General features: G+C 38.5%; 1 protein-coding gene across 3 annotated transcripts in view; it reads left to right on the top strand.

The window, feature by feature from the left end:
• Positions 1-20,707, top strand: part of TRIM37 (tripartite motif containing 37) — a 145,258-nt gene that overhangs the window by 90,614 nt on the left and 33,937 nt on the right. For all 3 annotated transcript variants that reach the window (XM_040244177.1, XM_040244178.1, XM_040244179.1), the window contains 2 exons: positions 4,138-4,329; positions 13,761-14,066. In XM_040244177.1, coding sequence (XP_040100111.1) covers positions 4,138-4,329; positions 13,761-14,066 — 498 coding nt within the window. The remainder of the gene's footprint in view (positions 1-4,137; positions 4,330-13,760; positions 14,067-20,707) is intronic.

A 20,707-nucleotide genomic window follows, 5' to 3' on the forward strand; every position in this document is an offset into this window, starting at 1 on the left:
CCTGGTTGGGAAACTAAGATCCCACAAGCTGCACAGTGTAGCCAAAAAAATAAAAGGAAACTACCTCAATATTCCAGGAGGGACAGTTTGAGGGCCCAAAATAAGGCAAGAATAGTAGAGGCAGAGAAGAAGAAACCTTTTGAGAGATGTTAAATAGTAAGACTCTGTATGACTTGGGTGTGTCTTACTGGGTGGGTTGGAGTCGGTGGTGGTGTGAGGGTGATTCCTTAAGGTCTCTAGTTTGGGCTTCATTCCATAAGCTAGTGAGTCTCGGAGCAGAGGATAATATATTCAGTGTGATCCATGCTGATATTGATGGGCCAGTGGGACTCCCACGTTATGATGACAGACTCATGTAACTGGCTGCTTGGCAGACCACAGGTGTGCAGTCTGGGTAATAATGTGCATTGTTTTTTTGTTTTTTTTTTTAAAATAAGCATCATCAGGGCTTCCCTGGTGGCTCAGTGGTAAAGAATTGCCCGCCAATGTAGGAGACGTGGGTTCAGTCCCTGGTCTTTGGCGAATTACTAAGCCCATGCTCCACAACTATGGAACCTGTGCTGAAGAGCCCAGGAACTGCAGCTGCTGAGCCCATGTGCCAGCCACTGGAGCCTGTGTGCCCTGGAGCCCATGCCCTGCAGGAGAAGCCACCACAAGGAGAAGGCCGTGCACTGCAAAATAGAGAGGAGCTCCTCGCCACAACTAGAAAAGCGCCCCCACAGCAACGAAGACCCAGCACAGCCCCCAAAATAAAAAAGTATTCTAAAAGATTTTTAAAAACAGGAGTCATAGTTTTTATTCATTGAAGTTAATAAACTAATTAAAATGTTATTTACAAGATTCACCCATAATATGTAAAGAATTTGTACAAATCAATAAGAAAAAGACAGCCTCTTTAGTTAAAAAAAAAAGGCAAAAGATAAGAATAGACACTTCACAAAGGAGTCTATCTTATGACCAGTACACATTTTTAAAGATACTCACTGCTTTTGTCAGAGAAATGCAAGTTGTGGTGCTATTGAGTTTGTTTATCCTACATGAAGTTTCTTGAGTTTTTTGGGTTGAAGTTTTGAGTTAATGAATAGTTTTCATTATATGTAGGGAATTTTTACCCATTTTTCTTTGAATAATATTCTTTCTCCTCTTTTCTAACTCCCATTACATGTATGTTGGTACACTTGGTGGGGTTTCACAGGTCTCTGAGACGCTGTTCATTTTTCTTCATTCTTTTTTAGGAAATGACAGATAAAATCCATATTATGATACCATTAAATACCCACTGTAATGGCTAATACTTTTTAAATTGGCAGTACTAAATGTTGAAAGCATGTGGAGAGATGGAAACTCTCATAGCTTGCTGGTAGGAATGAAAATGATAACTCTACTTTAGAAAACTGTTGGGCAGTATAGGCTAAAGCTAAATATACGCATCCTATGACTTTTCCACTTCCAACAGAACAGGAGCTGGTATTTGCCAGTTGAGTTTTATAAGATAATTTAGAGCACTATTGTTCTTTTTTAGGTGGTTTTGTTTTCTTGTGTTTTTTAAATTTTGAAAAGTAAATGTAATTTTTAACAAAGTAAAGAATGAAAAACTAGAGAACTGGAAAGGTAGTTTGAGTTTAGACTGTGTAGGACCTCAAATTTTTGCTAATACATACAAGCACTGTAGTAAAATCAAGAGTTCAGATAGATTAGTGTGACATTTTAGCAGGCTTAATCTGGCTTGGCTTAGGAAGAGAGCATCCATTTGCTTTTTATGAGTTTTTTTTTTTTCCCCATGTGCAGTTCAGGAGCAGTTTTCTGCTTATAAGTTCAGTAGCTTTATTTCTAGTAGCAAAAAGCAACCCAAATTCTTTCCTAATAGAAATAAAGTAGTTGTATATATTCATATTTAAAAGCGCTGCACAGAAATAATGAAAATGAAAAAGCTGCTATATATAGCAATATAGATGAATCTCATGAATATAATATTGAGCAAAGAAGCAGAATATAAGAATATAGCTGTATCATTGCATTTAAAAAAGGTTCAGAAACAGGCAAACTAATCTGTGGTGTTTTACTCTGGATGGAACTTACCTTTGGGGAGGAGGGTAAGTGAGCAATTTTAGGAGGCATAGAGGCATCTTGGGGTGCTATTAATTTGTGATCATTTTCTAGGCTTTATGAACTTCCCTGGTGGCTCAGCAGTAAAGAATCCTCCTGTGGTGCTGGAAATGCATGTTCATTCCCTGAGTTAGGAAAATCCCCTGGACAGAGGAGCCTGGTGGACTACAGTTCATGGGGTTGCAAACAGTCAGACATGACTGAACCAGCTGAGCATGTGCTCATGCAACTAGGCTGTAATGAGACAGACATCCACACACTCCCCCAGGTTAATGGCAGTGTTAACTCTTGGAGGGGGGAACTGAAACAGATGACTGAAATCTCTGATGCCTTCGGATGAAATGTGGTACTGTGTGGAAGGATAGGAACCTGGGAGGGATGGAGTAGCCAAAGGACATTACAAAAAGGAGTTTTGCTCATTGGTGAGAGTAGTGAGTGACCTGGAAGAATGGTTAGAAACAGAATTCTGTTAACACTCATTTCTGTACTTGGAGGTCTATTTAACATGAGACAGAAACAACTTTTGTTTATAGTTGAGCAATTGATACCATAATCTGGATGAACCTATTTACTGTATAATCAGAACCACCTGAGTAGCTTTTTGAAAAAGCCCTGGATCCCACTCCAATATCCTCATTCAGGACATCTAGAGTAGGGCCAGGAACCTGTCATTTTAAAAAACTCCTCCAACTGACTTATATGCAGCCTGATTTGGGAACTTCCTAGTAAAGGAAAAGAGCTAAGGAACAGTTTCAAGGGGGAGAGGGAATAGTTTTCTGTCTTTTAAAGTAGGAGTTGCAAAAAAACAAATAATAGGAGTTGCAGTGGTGTGTACAGAGGCTAAAAGAGAAATTGGCAATGAGATAATCATAGAAGAGGAAGAACAAACAAGTGGAAGGTAAGGATGCGAGGATGTGAATGTGGATGAAAAACATATAAGTAAATGACTGGCCTGAAGCTTCTTAATAATAAACTTTTCTCCTAAGTACCCCCCATCCATCTCCATCTCTTTAGAAACAGCCTCATGAATAGTTGGGACCTGATTACTTCATGTTATTTTTATATTATCTACTTTAAGACTTTGCCTGTAACATTTTTTAATGTTGTGGGTTTTTTTAAAGAATATATTTAAATAACTTTATTTAAGGAGGTCAGTTTTAACCAACATTTCCATACCTGATACTTGCTAGGCATTGTACTAGGCACTGGAGAAAAGTCAGATGGTTTCCTTGGGTTAAGGAGCTTTTTTAGTTCAGTATGGGTAATACAGAATGACTGTGTTCTCAGATGTCATATTCTTTATCAGTCATTAACAGGTTAAGTCTGAAATATTCAAATTGTACTTCAGTATTTAATCAAACTAGAAAAAATGTCTTGCCAGACAGTCATGACCTGAGTATTTTACTGTTCTAGACCTGCAGAAGATTCCATTTTGGTGTCTAGATCCTTGGAATCTCTTATACCAGGGGGCTTGACTTTCCTCCAAGACCACTGGGTTATAAGATACATTCTCCTTTTCCTTAACCCTCATCCCCCAATTGTATATATTGTACGTGCTCTCACCTTTTTATTTCTGGAATTTAGGATAGGGCTTCCCAGGTGGCGATAGTGGTAAAGAATCCACCTGCCAGTGCAGGAGATGCAAGAGACCTGGGTTTGATCCCTGGGTCAGGAAGATTCCCCTCCAGGCCCAGTGTTCTTGCCTGAAAATTTTCATGGACAGAGGCTCCCGGCAGGCTGTAGTCCATGGAATCATGAAGAGTCTGACGTGACTGAGCATGCACACAGAATGGGGTCGTGGGTAACTCCTGAATTTTGAGTAGTAATGAGGCCAGTGGTCATTCACTGTTCTTTGTACACTTCTCTGGCGATATGGTTTCTTTGTGCTTCTCATCATGAACACCAGCTCCTAAGAGATGGGCCCATAGACAAGTATTCAAACAACATTAGCCAGTTCACTTTTTTCTTTTAAGTCCAGTTGGATTTTTCCAGTTACAGGTAGCTCTCATTCTCTCTCTCTCTCTCTTGTAGGGGGTGACCATGGCTATGTGGGTGCCAGCAGCAGAATGTCACGACGAGCACACTTGTGCTCTGCTGCTGCCAATAGTTTATTAGACATCGACCCTTTAATTTTAATACATCTCTTGGACCTTAAGGACCGGAGCAGTATGGAAAATTTGTGGGGCTTACAGCCTCGGCCCCCTGCTTCACTTCAGCCCACAGGTAAAATATGAACAGTAATTTTCCTTTTTTCTGTGCTTCTTCAGAAGAATTCTTAACTTTAAATTCAGATATCTTAAGTGTTGGAACATGGTATGTTTCTGTCACAAATTGATTTTTCATTGTATTTTATAAAAATATATCAATTAAATCAGTTTTTTGTTATTGTTCAAAGGCATTTTGTACAAAAATAATGTCAAAGTACCTGTAAGAAGGTTTTTATATGATTTGCCTTTTAGATTGTGACTACTGGGCAGGTTGATCCGTGTGAATTACAGTTGTCCTCTTTGGGAATGGACTTAAAGTTTCTCAGGCCTCATGAGTACCCTGATGTCTAAGTGGGACTGTGTGTTAATTAAAAATAGAAAAAGAAGGTTTACTCATGCTTTGATGTTCAGTAGCCTAAAAATGTATACCAGTTAGCAGCAATATTTTTTAAAAATTATTTGTTAGAAAAATTACATTTGTGTTACTGTAATATGATGTATACACTGACACAAATTTAGATGTATAGTCAAATGTGGGCTTTTTAAACTTCAGACACAGGCTTTTCTCTTTTTTAAACTTACACCTGTTAACTTCATTTTTATAATTTGGTTGTGTTGGATCTTTGTTGCTGTGCGCAGGCTTTCTCTAGTTGTGGACATCAGGGCTACTTTCTGGTTGCAGAGCATGGAGGCTGCTCTCTAGTTGTGGTGCACAGGTTGTAGGCACAGGCTTCAGTAGTTGCAGCAAGCAGGCTCAGTAGTGTGGCACGCTGGCTCAGTTGCTCCACAGCCTGTGGAATCCTCCCAAACCAGGAGTTAAACCCATGTCCTCTGCATTGGCAGGCGGATTCCTAGCCACTGTGCCACCAGGGAAGTGCGAGACGTTTACTTTTAAATGGCATACTTTTAAACCGTTTTTGTTGGAAAGCTTTCTAGAATAAACTGAACATTTTTCCTGCCTTCCTAAAAAAAAAAAAAAGTAGTACTTTTCAAATCAAATCAGTGATTTAGAACAATGACTTTGATGCTTCTTTATAGCAGCAGAACTCACTTTTCAAGTAGAGTTTAAGGCAGAGCCTCAGTGTAGAAAACAGAGAAATAGAGCTGCTCTAGTGGAAGATAGATCAGAACTTGGATTATTTAGTTCTCTTTGTTTCTAAAGTATACTTCCTGAAAGCCTGGGTCCTCAGTTTGAAAGACTGTCTCCAATCAGGTTAAGAAACAGTTGCCTTTTTCTGTCATTCAAGTACATTTTGTATTATGCTTGTAGAAAATAGCACTTATCACATTTATATGATTTCTTTCTGAGGCATTTTTATTGTAGAAAGTTAAAATGTAGAAAATTATAAAGAGAAATTTTAAATTACACATAGTTCTTGTGATCAACAAACAAATATCCTTTAAAAAAAAAACTTATTAGCAAAGATTTTGCTTAAATTATAACCACTGTTGTTTGCAAAGACTTAGTGAAACAAGTAAGTTCTGGATCTCCAGGTGGATGTATACATTGTTTTAACCTTTTTGAAGGAAAATTTTGTAGTAGATGTAAAATACCTCTATCCTTTAATTCTGTAACTTCATTTTTAGGAGCATATTCCAAAGAGAAAACAACCAGAGTTCTTTGAAAATATCCAACAATACAGTTATGGTTGAAAAATTACAGTTGTCCAAGGAATAGCATATTTTATAGACAAGTAAAATCCTGTTTTTGAAAAATTCAGTGTCAGAGAAAAGAATATAAACTACATAAACAGAATAAGATCTCTGTTCTCTGAAAGTTTTCTGTTAAAATGGATAATATAAATTAATTGAGTTTTAGATCAAAATGATTAAAAAGTCCATGACAAGGAGGATGGGGTATGAAAGAGAGAGGAAGAACAAGGTTTGGATTTAAGCATATTGAGTTTGACATACCAGTGGGATATCACAGTAGAGATGTTCAGCAGATAGGTAAAAATTAAGGCTGAAATACAGGCAGTTATCTGCCGAGAGGTGATGCTGAGTAATTAAAATGAAGGGAGTAAGATTGCAGAATGAGTTTCAAGAAATGCTTTGAAAGGGCTAGGAAGATAATTATGGAGAACATCTGTTGTTACTGTGTGTGTGGAAGATGAGCCAGAGGAAGAGCCTTGGGAGAGGAGAGAGAGGAGAGTCATGGAAGCCAAGTGGAAAATGACCTTCTGTGAGAGGATGTTTAAGGCTGACGTTGCAGAAAGATCCAGGTTTCTTTTTATTAAAATGCTTGCTTGAATTTTAGTGTTCATTTTGTATTCTTTGTGTATTTTTTCCTTCTCAATCTGTATACTTTCATTTCCTTTTCTTGTCTTATTGCATTAGCGAGAACTTCTTGTAGCAATTGGAAAGGAGTGGTGAAAAGGTGTCCTTGATCTTGATGGGAAAGCTTTTAAGTTTCTCACCAGAAAGTATATTCTAGCTGTAAGTTTTCCATAGACACTCTTTTATCAAGTTGAGAAAGTTCTCCTTTATTCTGAGGTTTTATTGTGAATGGTTGCTGGATTTTCTGAAATGCTTTTTTTTTTTTTTGCATCTACTGATATGTAAATAGATTACATTAAATGATTTTTGAATATTGAACAAGCCTTGCATACCTGGGATAAATCCCATTTGGTTGTCATGTATGGTTTTTTAAATATATTGTTTAATTGAGTCTGCTAATATTTTATTGAGGGTTTTTGGTATCTGTGTTCATCAGAGATACTGGTCTGTAGTTTTCTAGTAATGTCTGTCTGACTTTGATATTAGAGTAATGCTGGCCTCATAGATTCAGTAAAGAACTAAGTATTCCCTCTGCTTCTTGTGGAGACTGTAGAGAATTTTACAATTTCTTCTTCAAATGTTTGGTAGACTTCACCAGTGGATCCATTCGGGCCAGATGCTTTCTGTTTTGGAAAGATATCGTTACTGACTGAATTTCTTTAATATATACAGGCCTATTCATATAGTCTGTTTTTTCTTCTGTGAGTTTGGCAGATTGCTTTTCAAGGAGTTGGTCTGTTACATCTAGGTTATCAAGTTTGTGGGCATAGAGTTGTTCATAGTGAACGCCTGTCACGTATCAGGCTCACTCTAGGTTTTTGTTCTTAACCACTGTTTCATAAAAGGGACATCATAAGGGGCATCATGGTATGAGCAGCTGATAGTGTGGCTGAACCTGATTTTGAGGTATGCGCAGTGGTAAATAGAAAGGCAAGTGGGATCTGTTCTGTGAAAGGCTTGCCTGAGGAATTTATTCCTAGTGAACAGTGGGTAACCATTGTTTCAGTTTAGGAATAGTTTGATTCAAACTATATTTTAGAAAGCTTGCAGTGTTAAGAAAACTATCAGAAAGGAAAATTTAATCAGGATATAGTTGTAGATGTTTATTTGTCATTCCCAGTATAAGAGGACAGATTCATACATTGCTGTGTATTTTCTCAGTCATTATAATGTGTGGAGCTGGGGTAAGATCTTCCGGATTTTTTGACATTATAAAAATTCTTTTAAACCTCTAGGGAACAGATTAACCTGGGCAATGGAGAAGTAGTTTACGTAGAGCAGAGTTATGCTTGTGGAGGTAGAGTTTATGGGGCTTGTCAACTAATTGTAATATGGTAAAGAGGACTTCCCAGATGGCGCAGTGGTAAAGAATCCACCCACCAACACAGGAGGCGAGTTCGATCCCTGAATCGAGTAGATCCCCTGGAGGAGGAAATGGTAGCCCATTCCAGTACTCTTGCCTGAGAAATCCCTTGGACAGAGAGCCTGGCGCTCTACAGTCGCAAAAGAGTCGGACACAACTTAGTAACTAAACAACAACAGAGCACTCTTAAGTGGCTTAGATTACCAGAAGCGGGCTGGCAGGGACAGACACTGAAGTCTGGAGGAGGAGCTGTGGATAACTGTCCTTGAAAGAGGTGAGGGAGTGTCATAGATGAGCCTCTCAGTTCTTAACCTATAACTTGACAGATTCGGAAAGGCCTCTCCTCCTCAGTGCGGAGAGTAACCTTGTCAGGTTCCCGTGGTACCAGCTTCCATAGCACTTTAACGCTCTCCTGTCTTGGCACTTACCACACAGTCCTGGAATGGATTTTCATTTTTTCTCAGTTGAACTGTGAGCTTTGTGAGAGCAAAGACTGGGTGTTTGTCCTGTTCACTCTTGTATCCCCTGCCTAACCCAGTGCTTAGCATTTGAAACAAACATGGCAACCCACTCCAGTGTTCTTGCCTGGAGAATCCCAGGGACGGGGGAGCCTGGTGGGCTGCCGCCTATGGGGTCACACAGAGTCGGGCACGACTGAAGTGACTTAGCAGCAGCAGCAGCAGTAATTGTTTATTGACTGATTATCAGGTAATGGAGGTTTATTTAAATCTATTTTGTATTTTCCCATTTGGGCTTCTTACTTTTAAAAATTCTTGTCAGTTTCTAGTAATAATAAACTAAACCATGTGGGTTAATACACGTTTTCTTATTTAAGTCCAGGTAGATGTAGGGTGGGAGATGACAGCCACAAAGATTTTATTTAGCAAAACATTTTGAGTATTTTGTGCCGTGTAATCTCAGCCTCTTAAGTTATTCACATTCTACTTGTCTCTCTTCCTTACTGTAATATAATGTGCTCTACAAAATTCGGTAAGAATTGATTTGAAAGGAGGGGAGCAGTTGGTGGGTTTAGGTGATTGAAGAAGGAGACATTTCCGATCAGACCTGGTAAGTTTGAGTTAGCAGCGAGAGCAGAGGGAAGAGGATGTGTGCAAAGGGTGAGGACAGAGCATGGCTGCAGGGCAGAGCTGCAGGACTGGGGGCACTGAGCCACCTGGAGGCAGAGGGGAAAGCCGCAGAAGTGGGGGTGGCATCAGGTCATGCAGGGCCTGTGTGCTCTACTGATATTTCTTCGGTGATTCTAAGCAGGAATGTAACATCTGACTTGAGTTTTAAAAACTGCCATGATACTTTGGTGGACAGTGGGTTGAATGGGAGCTACGCTGCACAGTGCTTTCATAGACTTTGGATCTCCTGAGCCTCAAGACAGCCCTGTTACAATATATATTATTGTCTTCATTTCACAAATAAATAAATGGACTCAGAAGTTGGAAGATTTAAGGAAAGTTACAGCAATTAAATGGTTGATCTGAGACCAAATCCTGGGTTTCTAAAATCTCTCCTAATAGTCTATTGTGAATGCTGTCAGCTGCAAGTAGCAAAATCATGCTAATTGTGGCTTAACTAATAGTAATAAAGGCACTTTGTTATACATATTACATCTGGAGGTTAGTGACTCTATGTGCATCAGGTTTTTTTTTTTAATTTATTTTTTATTTTACTTTACAATTCTGTATTGGTTTTGCCATACATTGACATGAATCCACCACGGGTGTACATGCGTTAAAGGCAGGGCAAGGGATGGTCTTCCTGCAGTTCTGTTGCGTCTTCTGGCATGGCGTTAAGATGACTGCCACAGTTTCAGGCATCATTTATCTACAGGATAAAATGTCTGTGTCACTAGCAGGAAAGAAAAGATGGGGTGTAAAAGACCTATTCCTGTGATGCTGGAGAGCAAAGTTATTAAGATCACAAAGTTATTAAGACTCTGGAGGCAGACTCCTTGGTTTGAATTCAGGCTCCTCTACTTGTAGCTGTATCCCCAACATAATAAAATCTCCCAGTCAGAATGGAGGCTCGCTCTCCCCTCCCCGCAACTTTGGCTGAAATTCTTAGTCATGTGCCCACTGTAAATGCTCCAAGAGGAATAAGCTTAGACCAGTCATAGGCTCATACCCTCTGGGGCCAAGCAAAGGACACCTCTCACTGCTCTGAGCAGTGCTGGCCTGCCTAACACCTGAACACAGTCTGGGCTCTGTGGGCATGGTAGAAGTGAGGGAGTGGCTGTTGAATACACTGCGGTGTCTGCCTTTTCCCTCTCTTATGGCATAGATTGTTGCAGTGTGTGAGCAGGGTCAGCTGTCATTCCTGCTAGGAAAGGACTTGTTCCTCTGTCTAGTTAGGGTACCTCTTAAGGAGTTTAGGGGGTGTTTTTGGGGATGAGGAACTTGATTTCTTCTTGCTTTGAGTCAGTCATAATGTTCTTTGATTTCCAGAATCCCTACTTCCTTTCTCTTTCCTGCAGAGAAATTGTGTGTTTTTCCTTGCTCGTTTCTCTCTAATATCTGAGTTGGGGGAAAGAAATTAAAAACTTCAACTACTTTCTCTTAGAAGAAACAAAGTATTGTTAGTTTAATGACTGCAAAGACTCAGTGACAGGGAAGTAATTTTTTATGATATTCCATGGCACTTAATAGCTGCATCTGCATTGGATAACAGTTCAGTAAATTACCTTTTAAAAATGAGTTAGACTGTATATTTTAGATACTATGTATAACATATTTGACTAAGTGTTTGGCTTCTAGGTTTATGCTTTTTCTGTTTTTTTTTTTTTTTTTAATTGTGGACATAGTATAGAAAATTTGAGAAAAGTGAATACATATAAAGAAGAAAGCACAGGCAGTGTGGCAGCTTTTAAATTTTTTAGAGTTAAATGTATAATTCAGATTTGAGTAATTATAATGTGAAGAAATAGAGAAAAACAATAGAATGGGAAAGACTACAGATCTCTTCAAGAAAATTAGAGATCCCAAGGGAAAATGTTATGCAAAGATGGGCACAGATGAAGAACAGAAATGGCAAGGACCTAACAGAAGCAGATGAGATTAAGAGGAGGTGGCAAGAATACACAGAAGATCTATACAGAAGAGGCCTTAATGACCCAGATAACCATGATGGTGTGGTCACTCACCTAGTTTCAGACATCCTGGAATGTGAAGGCAAGTTGGCCTTAGGAAGCATTACTACAAACAAAGCTAGTGGAGGTGATAGAATTCCAGTTGAACTATTTTAAATTCTAAAAGATGATACTGACAAAGTGCTGCACTCAATATGCCAGCAAATTTGGAAAACTCAACAGAGGCCACAGGACTGGAAAAGGTCAGTTTTCATTCCAATCCCAAAGAAAGGCAATGCCAAAGAATGTTCAGACTACCATACAGTTGCACTCATTTCACTTGCTAGCAAGGTAATGCTCAAAGTTCTTCAAGGTAGTCTTCAACAATACATGAACCAAGAAGTTCCAGATGTACAGGTTGGAACCAGAGATCAAACGCAGGGGAACCAGAAATCAAACTGCCAACATCTATTCAATCATAAAAAAGGCAAGAGAATTCTATTAAAACATCTACTTCTGCTTCATTTTTTAAAATATAAATTTATTTATTTTAATTGGAGGTTAATTACTTTACAGTATTGTATTGGTTTTGCTATACATCAACATGAATCTGCCACAGGTATACACGTGTTCCCCATCCTGAACCCCCCTCCTACCTCCCTTCCCGTACCATCCCTCTGGGTCGTCCCAGTGCACCAGCCCCAAGCACCCAGTATCATGCATTGAACCTGGACTGGCGATTCGTTTCATATATGATATTGTACGTTTCAATGCCATTCTCCCAAATCATCCCACCCTCTCCCTCTCCCACAGAGTCCAAAAGACTGTTCTATACATCTGTATCTCTTTTGCTGTCTCTCATACAGGGTTATCGTTACTATCTTTCTAAATTCCATATATATGCGTTAGTATACTGTATTGGTGTTTTTCTTTCTGGCTTACTTCACTCTGTATAATAGGCTCCAGTTTCATCCACCTCATTAGAACTGATTCAAATGTATTCTTTTTAATGGCTGAGTAATACTCCATTGTGTATATGTACCACAGTTTTCTTATCCATTTGTCTGCCGATGGACATGTAGGTTGCTTCCATGTCCTGGCTATTATAAAGAGTGCTGTGATGAACATTGGGTGCACGTGTCTCTTTCACTTCCGGTTTCCTCAGTGTGTATGCCCAGCAGTGGGATTGCTGGGTCATATGGCAGTTTTATTTCCAATTTTTTAAGGAATCTCCACACCGTTCTCCATAGTGGCTGTAGTAGTTTGCATTCCCACCAACAGTGTAAGAGGGTTCTCTTTTCTCCACACCCTCTCCAGCATTTATTGCTTGTAGACTTTTGGATCGCAGCCATTCTGACTAGTGTGAAATGGTACCTCATTGTGGTTTTGATTTGCATTTCTCTGATAATGAGTGATGTTGAGCATCTTTTCATGTGTTTGTTAGCCATCTACTTCTGCTTCATTGAGTAGGCTAAAGCCTTTTGCTGTGTGGATCACAACAAAGTGTGGAAAGTTCTTCAGGAGATAGGTATACCAGGTTACCTTACCTGCCTCCTGAGAAACCTGTATGCAGGTCAGGAAGCAACAGTTAGAACTGGATATGAAACAACAGACTGGTTCCAAATTGGGAAAGAGTACATCAAGGGTGTATATTGTCACCCTGCTTATTTAACTTATATGCGGAGTACCTCATGCGCATTGCCAAACTGGATGACTCACAAGATGGAATCAAGATTGCTGGGGGAAATATCAATAACTATGGATATGCAGATGATACCACTCTAATGGCAGAAAGTGAAGAGGAACTAAAGAGCCTCTTGATGAGGATGATAGAAGACAGTGAAAAAGCTGGCTTAAAACTAAGATCGTGGCATCTGATTCCATCACTTCATGGCAAATAGATCGGCAAAAAGTAGAAACAGATTTTATTTTCTTGGGCTTCAAAATCATTACAGACAGTGACTGCAGCCATGGAATTAAAAGACACTCCTTGGAAGTAAAGCTTTGACAAATCTAGATAGCGTATTTAGAAAGCAAAGACATCACTTTGCCAACAAAGGTATGTGTAGTCAGAGCTATGGTTTTCCAGTAGTCATGTATGGATGTGAAAGTTGGACTATAAAGAAGGCTGAGTGCCGAAGAATTGATGCTTTTGAGCTATGGTGTTGGAGAAGACTCTTGAGAGTCTCTTGGACTGCAAGGAGATCCAACCAGTCAATCCTTCAGGAGATCAACTCTGAATATTCATTGGAAGGGCTGATGCTGAAGCTGAAGCTCCAATACTTTGGCCACCTGATTGGAAGAGCCGACTCGTTGGAAAAGATCCTGATACTGGGAAAGATTGAAAGTGGAAGGAGAAGGGTACGACAGAGGATGAGATGGTTGGATGGTATCACCAACTTGATGGACATGAGTTTGAGTAAACTCCGGGAGTTGATGATGGACAGGGAGGCCTGCTGTGCTGCAGTCCATGGGGTCGCAGAGAGCTGGACAAGACTGAATGACTGAACAACAACTAAATGTGACCCATATTTTAACTTCGTAGGTGTGAATAGAGTTATGACACTTGTATCTGTTTTCATTAATTGAATTTTAATGCATGCTTTTAATGTTGGTACCACCTAAAGAGCTTTAGTTACTTGCACCTCAAATTTGCCTATATGCACAGTACTGAATGGTTTCATGAATGTTAAGGTCTGTGTTAACATGACTTGTTACTTCCTCTCTGCAGCATCGTATTCTCGAAAAGATAAAGACCAAAGGAAGCAGCAGGCAATGTGGCGAGTTCCCTCTGATTTAAAGATGCTAAAAAGACTCAAAACTCAAATGGCTGAAGTTCGATGTAAAACTGATATAAAGAACACACTTTCAGAAATAAAAAGCAACTGTGCTGCTTCTGGAGACATGCCAGCAAGCCTCCTTTCTGCTGACCAGGTGGCTCTGGCTGCATGTGGGACCGAAAACTCCAGCAGGTTACAGGAATTGGGAATGGAGCTCTTGGCAAAGTCATCAGTTGCCAGTTGTTACATACGAAACTGTAAGTGAAAAAGATCTTCTTAGTTTTATTTCTCCATATGTCATTGGGGAAACTCGGGGAGAGGTTATTTTCAGAATAATAATATTTAAATATCTCGCTCAGTGTTACTTAGGACTACAAATACCTACAGCTTTTTCTTCCATCCAAAACTGACTTTGTATATTTTCTGCTAACAGAGTTAACATTTCTTGATTGCTTATTCTGTACTGGTCAACAAATAAGACAAAATCTTCACTCTCATGAATCCTGCATTCATTACTTATGTGATAGGCATTGGACATTAAAATGTATAGACAGGTAAAGATTATTTCAGTATAAAAAAGTCCTGTGAAGTCCACAGCAGAGGAGTTGGGTGGGCAGAGCAAGTGAAAGAAAGTCTCTCAGGAGGCAAGCGTTGAACTGATACCTGAAGGTTGAGGAGTGGGGAGCTCTACGGAGGTCTGGGGGAAGTGTTCTTCAGGGTAGAGAACGGAAAATGCAAAGTCACTATCAGGATTCACTCTTCATGTCTGAAGGCTGAAGGAAGGCCAGTTTGGCTGATGATGGTGAACTAAGCAGAAGCGAGGGTAACAGGAGATACGTCAGAGAGACAGATCTGGATCAGGTACGGGCTCAGTCGCTAAGCTGTGCCTTGACACTTTGCGACCCCATGGACTGTAGCCCGCCAGGCTCCTCTGTGGGATTTCCCAGGCAAGAATACTGGAGTGGGTTGCCGTTTCCCTTCTCTGTTAGATCACATGGGTCTTATAAGACCTCAGTAAGCAGTTTGAGTTTTATTCTGATTTTAGGGGGAAGTCTCTAGACAATAAAAATCAGCGGGGTGTTTATGATCTGATATACTTCTAAAACAAAGATCGCTTTGTTGTGTGGAGAGGGTCTGAGAAGGATTGAAAGTGGAAGTTGTAAGACCAGTTTGCAACCTATAACAATAGCTTGTGTGAAATACTGTGACTTACTCTGGAGTTTCTGCACTGAGTAGGTGGACTTGCTCATAGTCTAGCAGCCTTTCTTTACTGAGGTTCCAGTCTTTTTTTAAGTCTCCCAAGGATCATATATAACTAGTGCTACTCTAGATACACAGGAGAGAAGTTCATCTGTTATATACAGTGGATATTTTAAACCACGAGGGCTCAGTTCTTTCCCACAAACCTGGTAAGAAAGGGTTTAGGAAAAGAGAAAAACTAAGAATGATGTTTAAGTGTTTGGTCTAAGTAGCTTAGTGACTGGTGGTATCACTAGTTGATATGCAAGTTAAATAGGAAGAAGCAGGTGTGGGATGGTGGGCCATAGGGGCATCATGTCAGGAATTTTTTACAAACCATGTTTGGTTTGAGATGTCTGCTAGATCTAGTAAAATATCTCATAGGCAGTTGAATGCTTTCGTAAATCTGAAGTATGTGAGGGTAAAGCTGGATATAAACAGTTGGGAGTCAGCAGTCTCAGGTGCTTAAAACCAGGGATCAAGTATGAAGGGAGTTTAAATGGAAAAGAGAAGTTTTGGTTCTGTGCACTTAAACATTTAAAGGCCTGTTAGGGAAGCTAGCAAAAGAAATTGAAAAGAGCAATCATTAAGGTAGAGAACAACAAAAGAAATGAACTCTCAAAAAAAATTTTTTTAATGCATCTCAAAAAAGGTGGAGTGGTTGTCTATTATTCAGAGGCATCAAGATGAAGGTTGGGTGTACCTTTTTGGAACCATTGCCATGGAGGGTTATAGCAGAAGTGAATGAGGTGGGAAACCAGAGCATGACTGCTCAGCTCCTTAGAGAAGCGTCACAATAAATTGGGTGCTTCCTGGAGGAGTGGTGGAATCAGGAAGGAGTTTGACATCTGTGTCTTGTTTTCCTTTTCTTAAACATATCTGCTTTTTTTTACCTCGATTTTTTTGGTGGTAATATATATATATTAATAACATAAAGTTTACTATCAACTTTTTTTTGAGGAAAAAAAAAGACGCCTTCATTTTTATCATTTTTCTCTCCTTTTTTCTTCTAGTTTTATTGAGATGTAATTAACCTACAGAACTGTATAAATTTAAGGTGCATAAAATAGTGATTTGGCTTACATACATCAAGAAGTGATCACCATGACGAGTTTAGTGAACATCCATCCTCTCACAGATACAAAATTTTAAAAATAAAATGTTCTTTTCCTGTGAAAATACTTTGATCTTAGGATTTATTCTGTTGCCAGTTTTCATATACGCCTCTTAATTATTGTTAGCTGTGTAATTCAGTGGCATTAGATGCATTTATGCTGTTGTGCAGCTGTCACCACCGTTCATCACTTTATATACTTTGAGTAGTAACTCGGTGTTCCCAGTTTCCATACTCTTTGGTAACCACTGTTACACTTTCTGCTTCTATAAACTTGATTATTCTAGATATCTCATATAAGTGGAACATACAGTACTTGTCTTTTTGTGTCTGACTTACTTCACTTCAGCATAATTTCTTCAATCTTCATATTGTAGCAAGTGTCAGAATTTCATTTCTTTGTAAGGCTGAGTATTACTCCCTTTTATGTATGCTATAGTATGTTTATCCATTCATCTCCTGATGGACGTTAGGATTTATCCCACTTTTTGGCTATTATGAATAACGCAGATATGAACGTGTATGTGCAGATATCTGTTCAGGTATCTGCTTTCATTTTTTTGGAGGGTATTTACCTAGAGTGTGATTGCTGGTTTATATTGTAATTTTGTGTTTAATTAAAAAACAAATTATTTTAATCATGATAAATTTTACCACATTTTATTAAAATTTACTATCTTAACCTTTTTAAGTGTAGTTATCAACGGCATTGAATATTACATGCATATTTTGCTACCAGTGCCAACATGCACCCACAGAACTTTCTTTTTATCTTGCGAAACTGTCTCCATACCTGTTAAATGATTGCTGTCTCTTCTTTCTCTCTCGATCCCCTGGCAGCCACCATTTTGCTTTCCGTCTATGAATTTGATTACTCTGAGTACCTCATATAAGTGGAAATTTATTTTATTTGTGATTGGCTTATTTCACTTAGCATAAGCTTCTCAAGGTTCATCCATGTTCCAGCGTATGTCAACATTTTCTTCTCTTTTATGAATGCATAATATTTCACTGTGCATTTGTTTTGATGGATACTTGTGTTAATCATGTATGTGAGGGTTTACTTCTGAGCTTTCCATATGTGTGTTTATTAAAATGAGATATATTAATGCTGGATACTGATGGCAATAATATAGCAGAGATGAATAGGACGGGGTAACTGCCAAATACATAGAATTCTTTTGAATAGAGGTGATAATTTAGTAGAAAAATGAGTAAAGGTTATGATTAAGTTATTAAGGTAAGAAGAAATACCAAAGGACGATAAATGTATTAAAAGATACCCAACCTTAACTAGTTGTCAAGGAAATGACAATTTTAAACCAAAAGAAGTAAAGCTTTTTGGATCGACTTTTGCAGAAAACTTTTGTTACATATTTCTTCAGGCACTTCCCTTGTTGTCACTTGTTTTTGTTTTCTGCTAAACATTAAGTTTAAAATTTTTTGTTTTCACCATCTGTTAATAGTATTCATTCTTTGAGGGTTTAATGTTTTAATTTGAAGGCCTTCCCGGCTCTAAAACAACACTTAACTTTCCTGGTTCTGCTTTTATTATTTAACTTTTTTACATTTAGTTCATTTTTCCATATGTAACTTGTTTTCCATGACAGTGTGTAAATTCAGTGACCACCCTGCCCAGCCTACCCACCAAAATGAAACATTTTTTTGAAGAGTCTGTTCTGTTCAACAAAATGAAATTCATTTTTTATATTATAGACCAAATTCTCATACTTACATAGTTCTATTTTTAAATTCATTCATACAGTTTGACCAGGTGGAATTGCCAGTGGGACACTTTTTTTAAAACATACAAAACAGCAGTTTGGTATTGTTAAGCCAATGTTTGTTCCGTTGTCTACCAGACCCACATTCCTTTTTGTTAACCATTGTAGCTTTATAGTTTATAATGCCGTGATATGTTTGCCTTCATTTTGTTTTCAAGATGTCTTTGATGGTTCTTACACGTTTACTTTTCCAGAAAAACATTTTGACTGGAATTATGTTACATTTAATGCATAAATTAACATTTAATTTGATGAATTGACATCTTTTAAGTATTAAAGCATTCAAACTGCGTAATGTGGTGTTTCCATTTATTCGAGTCATCCTTGGTGGTTCAGATGGTAAAGTGTCCACCTGCAGTGCAGGAGACCTGGGTTTGATCCATGGGTCAGGAAGATCCCCTGGAGAAAGGAATGACTACCCACTCCAGTATTCTTCCTTGGAGAATTCCATTTTTCAGAGGAGCCTGGTGGGTTACAGTCCATGGGGTAACAGAGTCGGACACAACCGAGAGCCTAACAGTAATTTTCTGTTATAGACCTGTATTTCTTCAGCGTTTTAGTTTTCTAGATACATTATAATTTAGGTTGCTATTGTGATAGGATCTCTTTTTCCTTCCATAATGTATTCTAACTGTTGGGTTATTGGTTATAGGAAGGCTGTTGGTAGGAAGGCTGTTGGTTTTTATATGTTTATTTTGTGTTTAGCCCACTTAATGAGTTTTTTAAAGTCTAAGTTTTATAGTCAATTATATTGAATTTCCTAAGTATATAGTCATATCTTCAGCAAAAGTCATAGCTTATCCACTCCTCTCCTGCTTATTTACTTTTCATATTGTATTGTCTAGGCTGGGATCTTGGAATGATGTTAACTAATAGCAGAGAATTTTTGTAATGTTTTAAACTCTATTTAGGAATTGCTTAGTTTTTATTTCATTAAGTTTAAATTTTGCTATATGTTTCAAAAGGTAGTTTTTATAGAGTTGAAAAAGATACCCTTTTCCTAACCGCAATAATGGTTAACATTTATGAAGTGTTTATTATTTAACAGATACTATTCTAAGTAGTCTAAGTCACATGTATTAACTCACTTAATCCCAACAATAACTCTGTGAGGGAAGTTATTTTTATCCCCACCTTACAGGAAAAGAAACTGAGGCACAGGGCATTAAAGGTTCCTGGAGTTTCACAGTGGTAATTGCAGAGCCAAGAACTGGAACCTTAGAACCTGTGACTTTCACCATTTCACCAAGTACTTCTTTTCCTGTTGTGAATGAAAAAGCTGTGCCATAGCAGTAGACAGAGGATGTTACAGCCTTCAAGCCACTACACCTTCCTGAGGGAACTGAGAATGGGAGAGTCTTAAAGGAACTGTGAATGAGAAAGAACAGGATACTGGCCCTGGATTGCTGAGTGAAGTGAAAGTGAGAGTTGCTCAGTTGTGTCGACTCTTTGCATCCCCATGGACTATACAGTCCATGGAATTCTTCAGGCCAGAATACTGGAGTGGGTAGCCTATCCCTTCTCCAATGGATCTTCCTGACCCAGGAATCGAACCAGGGTTTCCTGCATTGCAGGTGGATTCTTTACCACCTGAGCTATCAGGAAGCCCTTAGATTGCTGAAGTGCATATTAAAGGAATGATTTCAGTGAGCTCAGACTCTTGCATCTTCCCTTATGTAGAAAAGTGCTGAATTTGTTAACTTGTGATATCTTGTGTTTTTTAAATTAACTGTCATCTTTTGGTGTTCCAGTTACCTGGTGTTTGTTGCAAAAACCCTTATATTTTTCCTCCCTTGACTCTTCAGAGTGGTCCCTCAGAAGTCCTCAGAAACTGCCAAATAAGACATAACTCTCAACTTTTAGGTTGTACCTTTTTTTTCAGTCAACAGTACTTACTAAGAGTTTTTCTAAGTCAAGAAGTTGTATAGAATGATATCAGATGCTTGTTTGTCATCTGTCAAAATATTCATATTTTGCCCTTTTACTCTGTGAGCACAGAGAATTGCGTTATTTAATACTGACCACGCCTGGAATTCTAGGATGAGCCTGTCTGCTTGGTTGTGGTTTGTAATTTTTTACTGCATGGTTGACTCTGAGCAACATGGGTTTGTACTGTATGGTCATCCTATCCACAGAGTGTTTTCAGTAAATCCACAGTTGGTTGAGTCTTTGGATGCTGAATTACTGATAAGCAGGACTGACTATAAAGTTATCCCCTTGTTCTTTGCACATGTGGGATCTTAGTTCTTCTTCAACCAGGGATCAAACCTGTGCTCCCTGCAGTGGAAATGTGGAGTCTTAAAACCACTGGACCACCAGGAAGTCCCAGCTAATTCTTAGGATTCTTGAATATGTAGTAAATAAGTAAAATTGAGCTGTGGTTTCATTATTCTATCATTAACATATTTTAGTTGTGATTTTATGCCAATTGCATAGAATAAATTCAGAAGCCTTTGTTCTTTTCTATGCTGAGAAATTATTTTAACATGACATGTGTTTGTTAAAAGTGTAATGAAATTCATCTATAAAATTATTGAGTAATTCTTTGGGGAATAAAACTTCAAACAGCCTTTTTCATTTCTGTGTGTTTACTGGTGTCCTCATATTTCTTTTGCTTCTTATATCAATTTTCATAATTAATTTTCCTAGCAAATTCATTTTATTAGATAAATGTATTGGCATAAAGTCATTTACTCTGTTCCTTAAATTTTAAAAACTCCCTCTGCATATGAGATGCTAACTTTTTATTATATCATTGCTT

This window comes from Oryx dammah, unplaced genomic scaffold, assembly GCF_014754425.2.
Source record: "Oryx dammah isolate SB20612 unplaced genomic scaffold, SCBI_Odam_1.1 HiC_scaffold_8, whole genome shotgun sequence".
Classification (NCBI taxonomy): Eukaryota; Metazoa; Chordata; class Mammalia; order Artiodactyla; family Bovidae; genus Oryx; species Oryx dammah.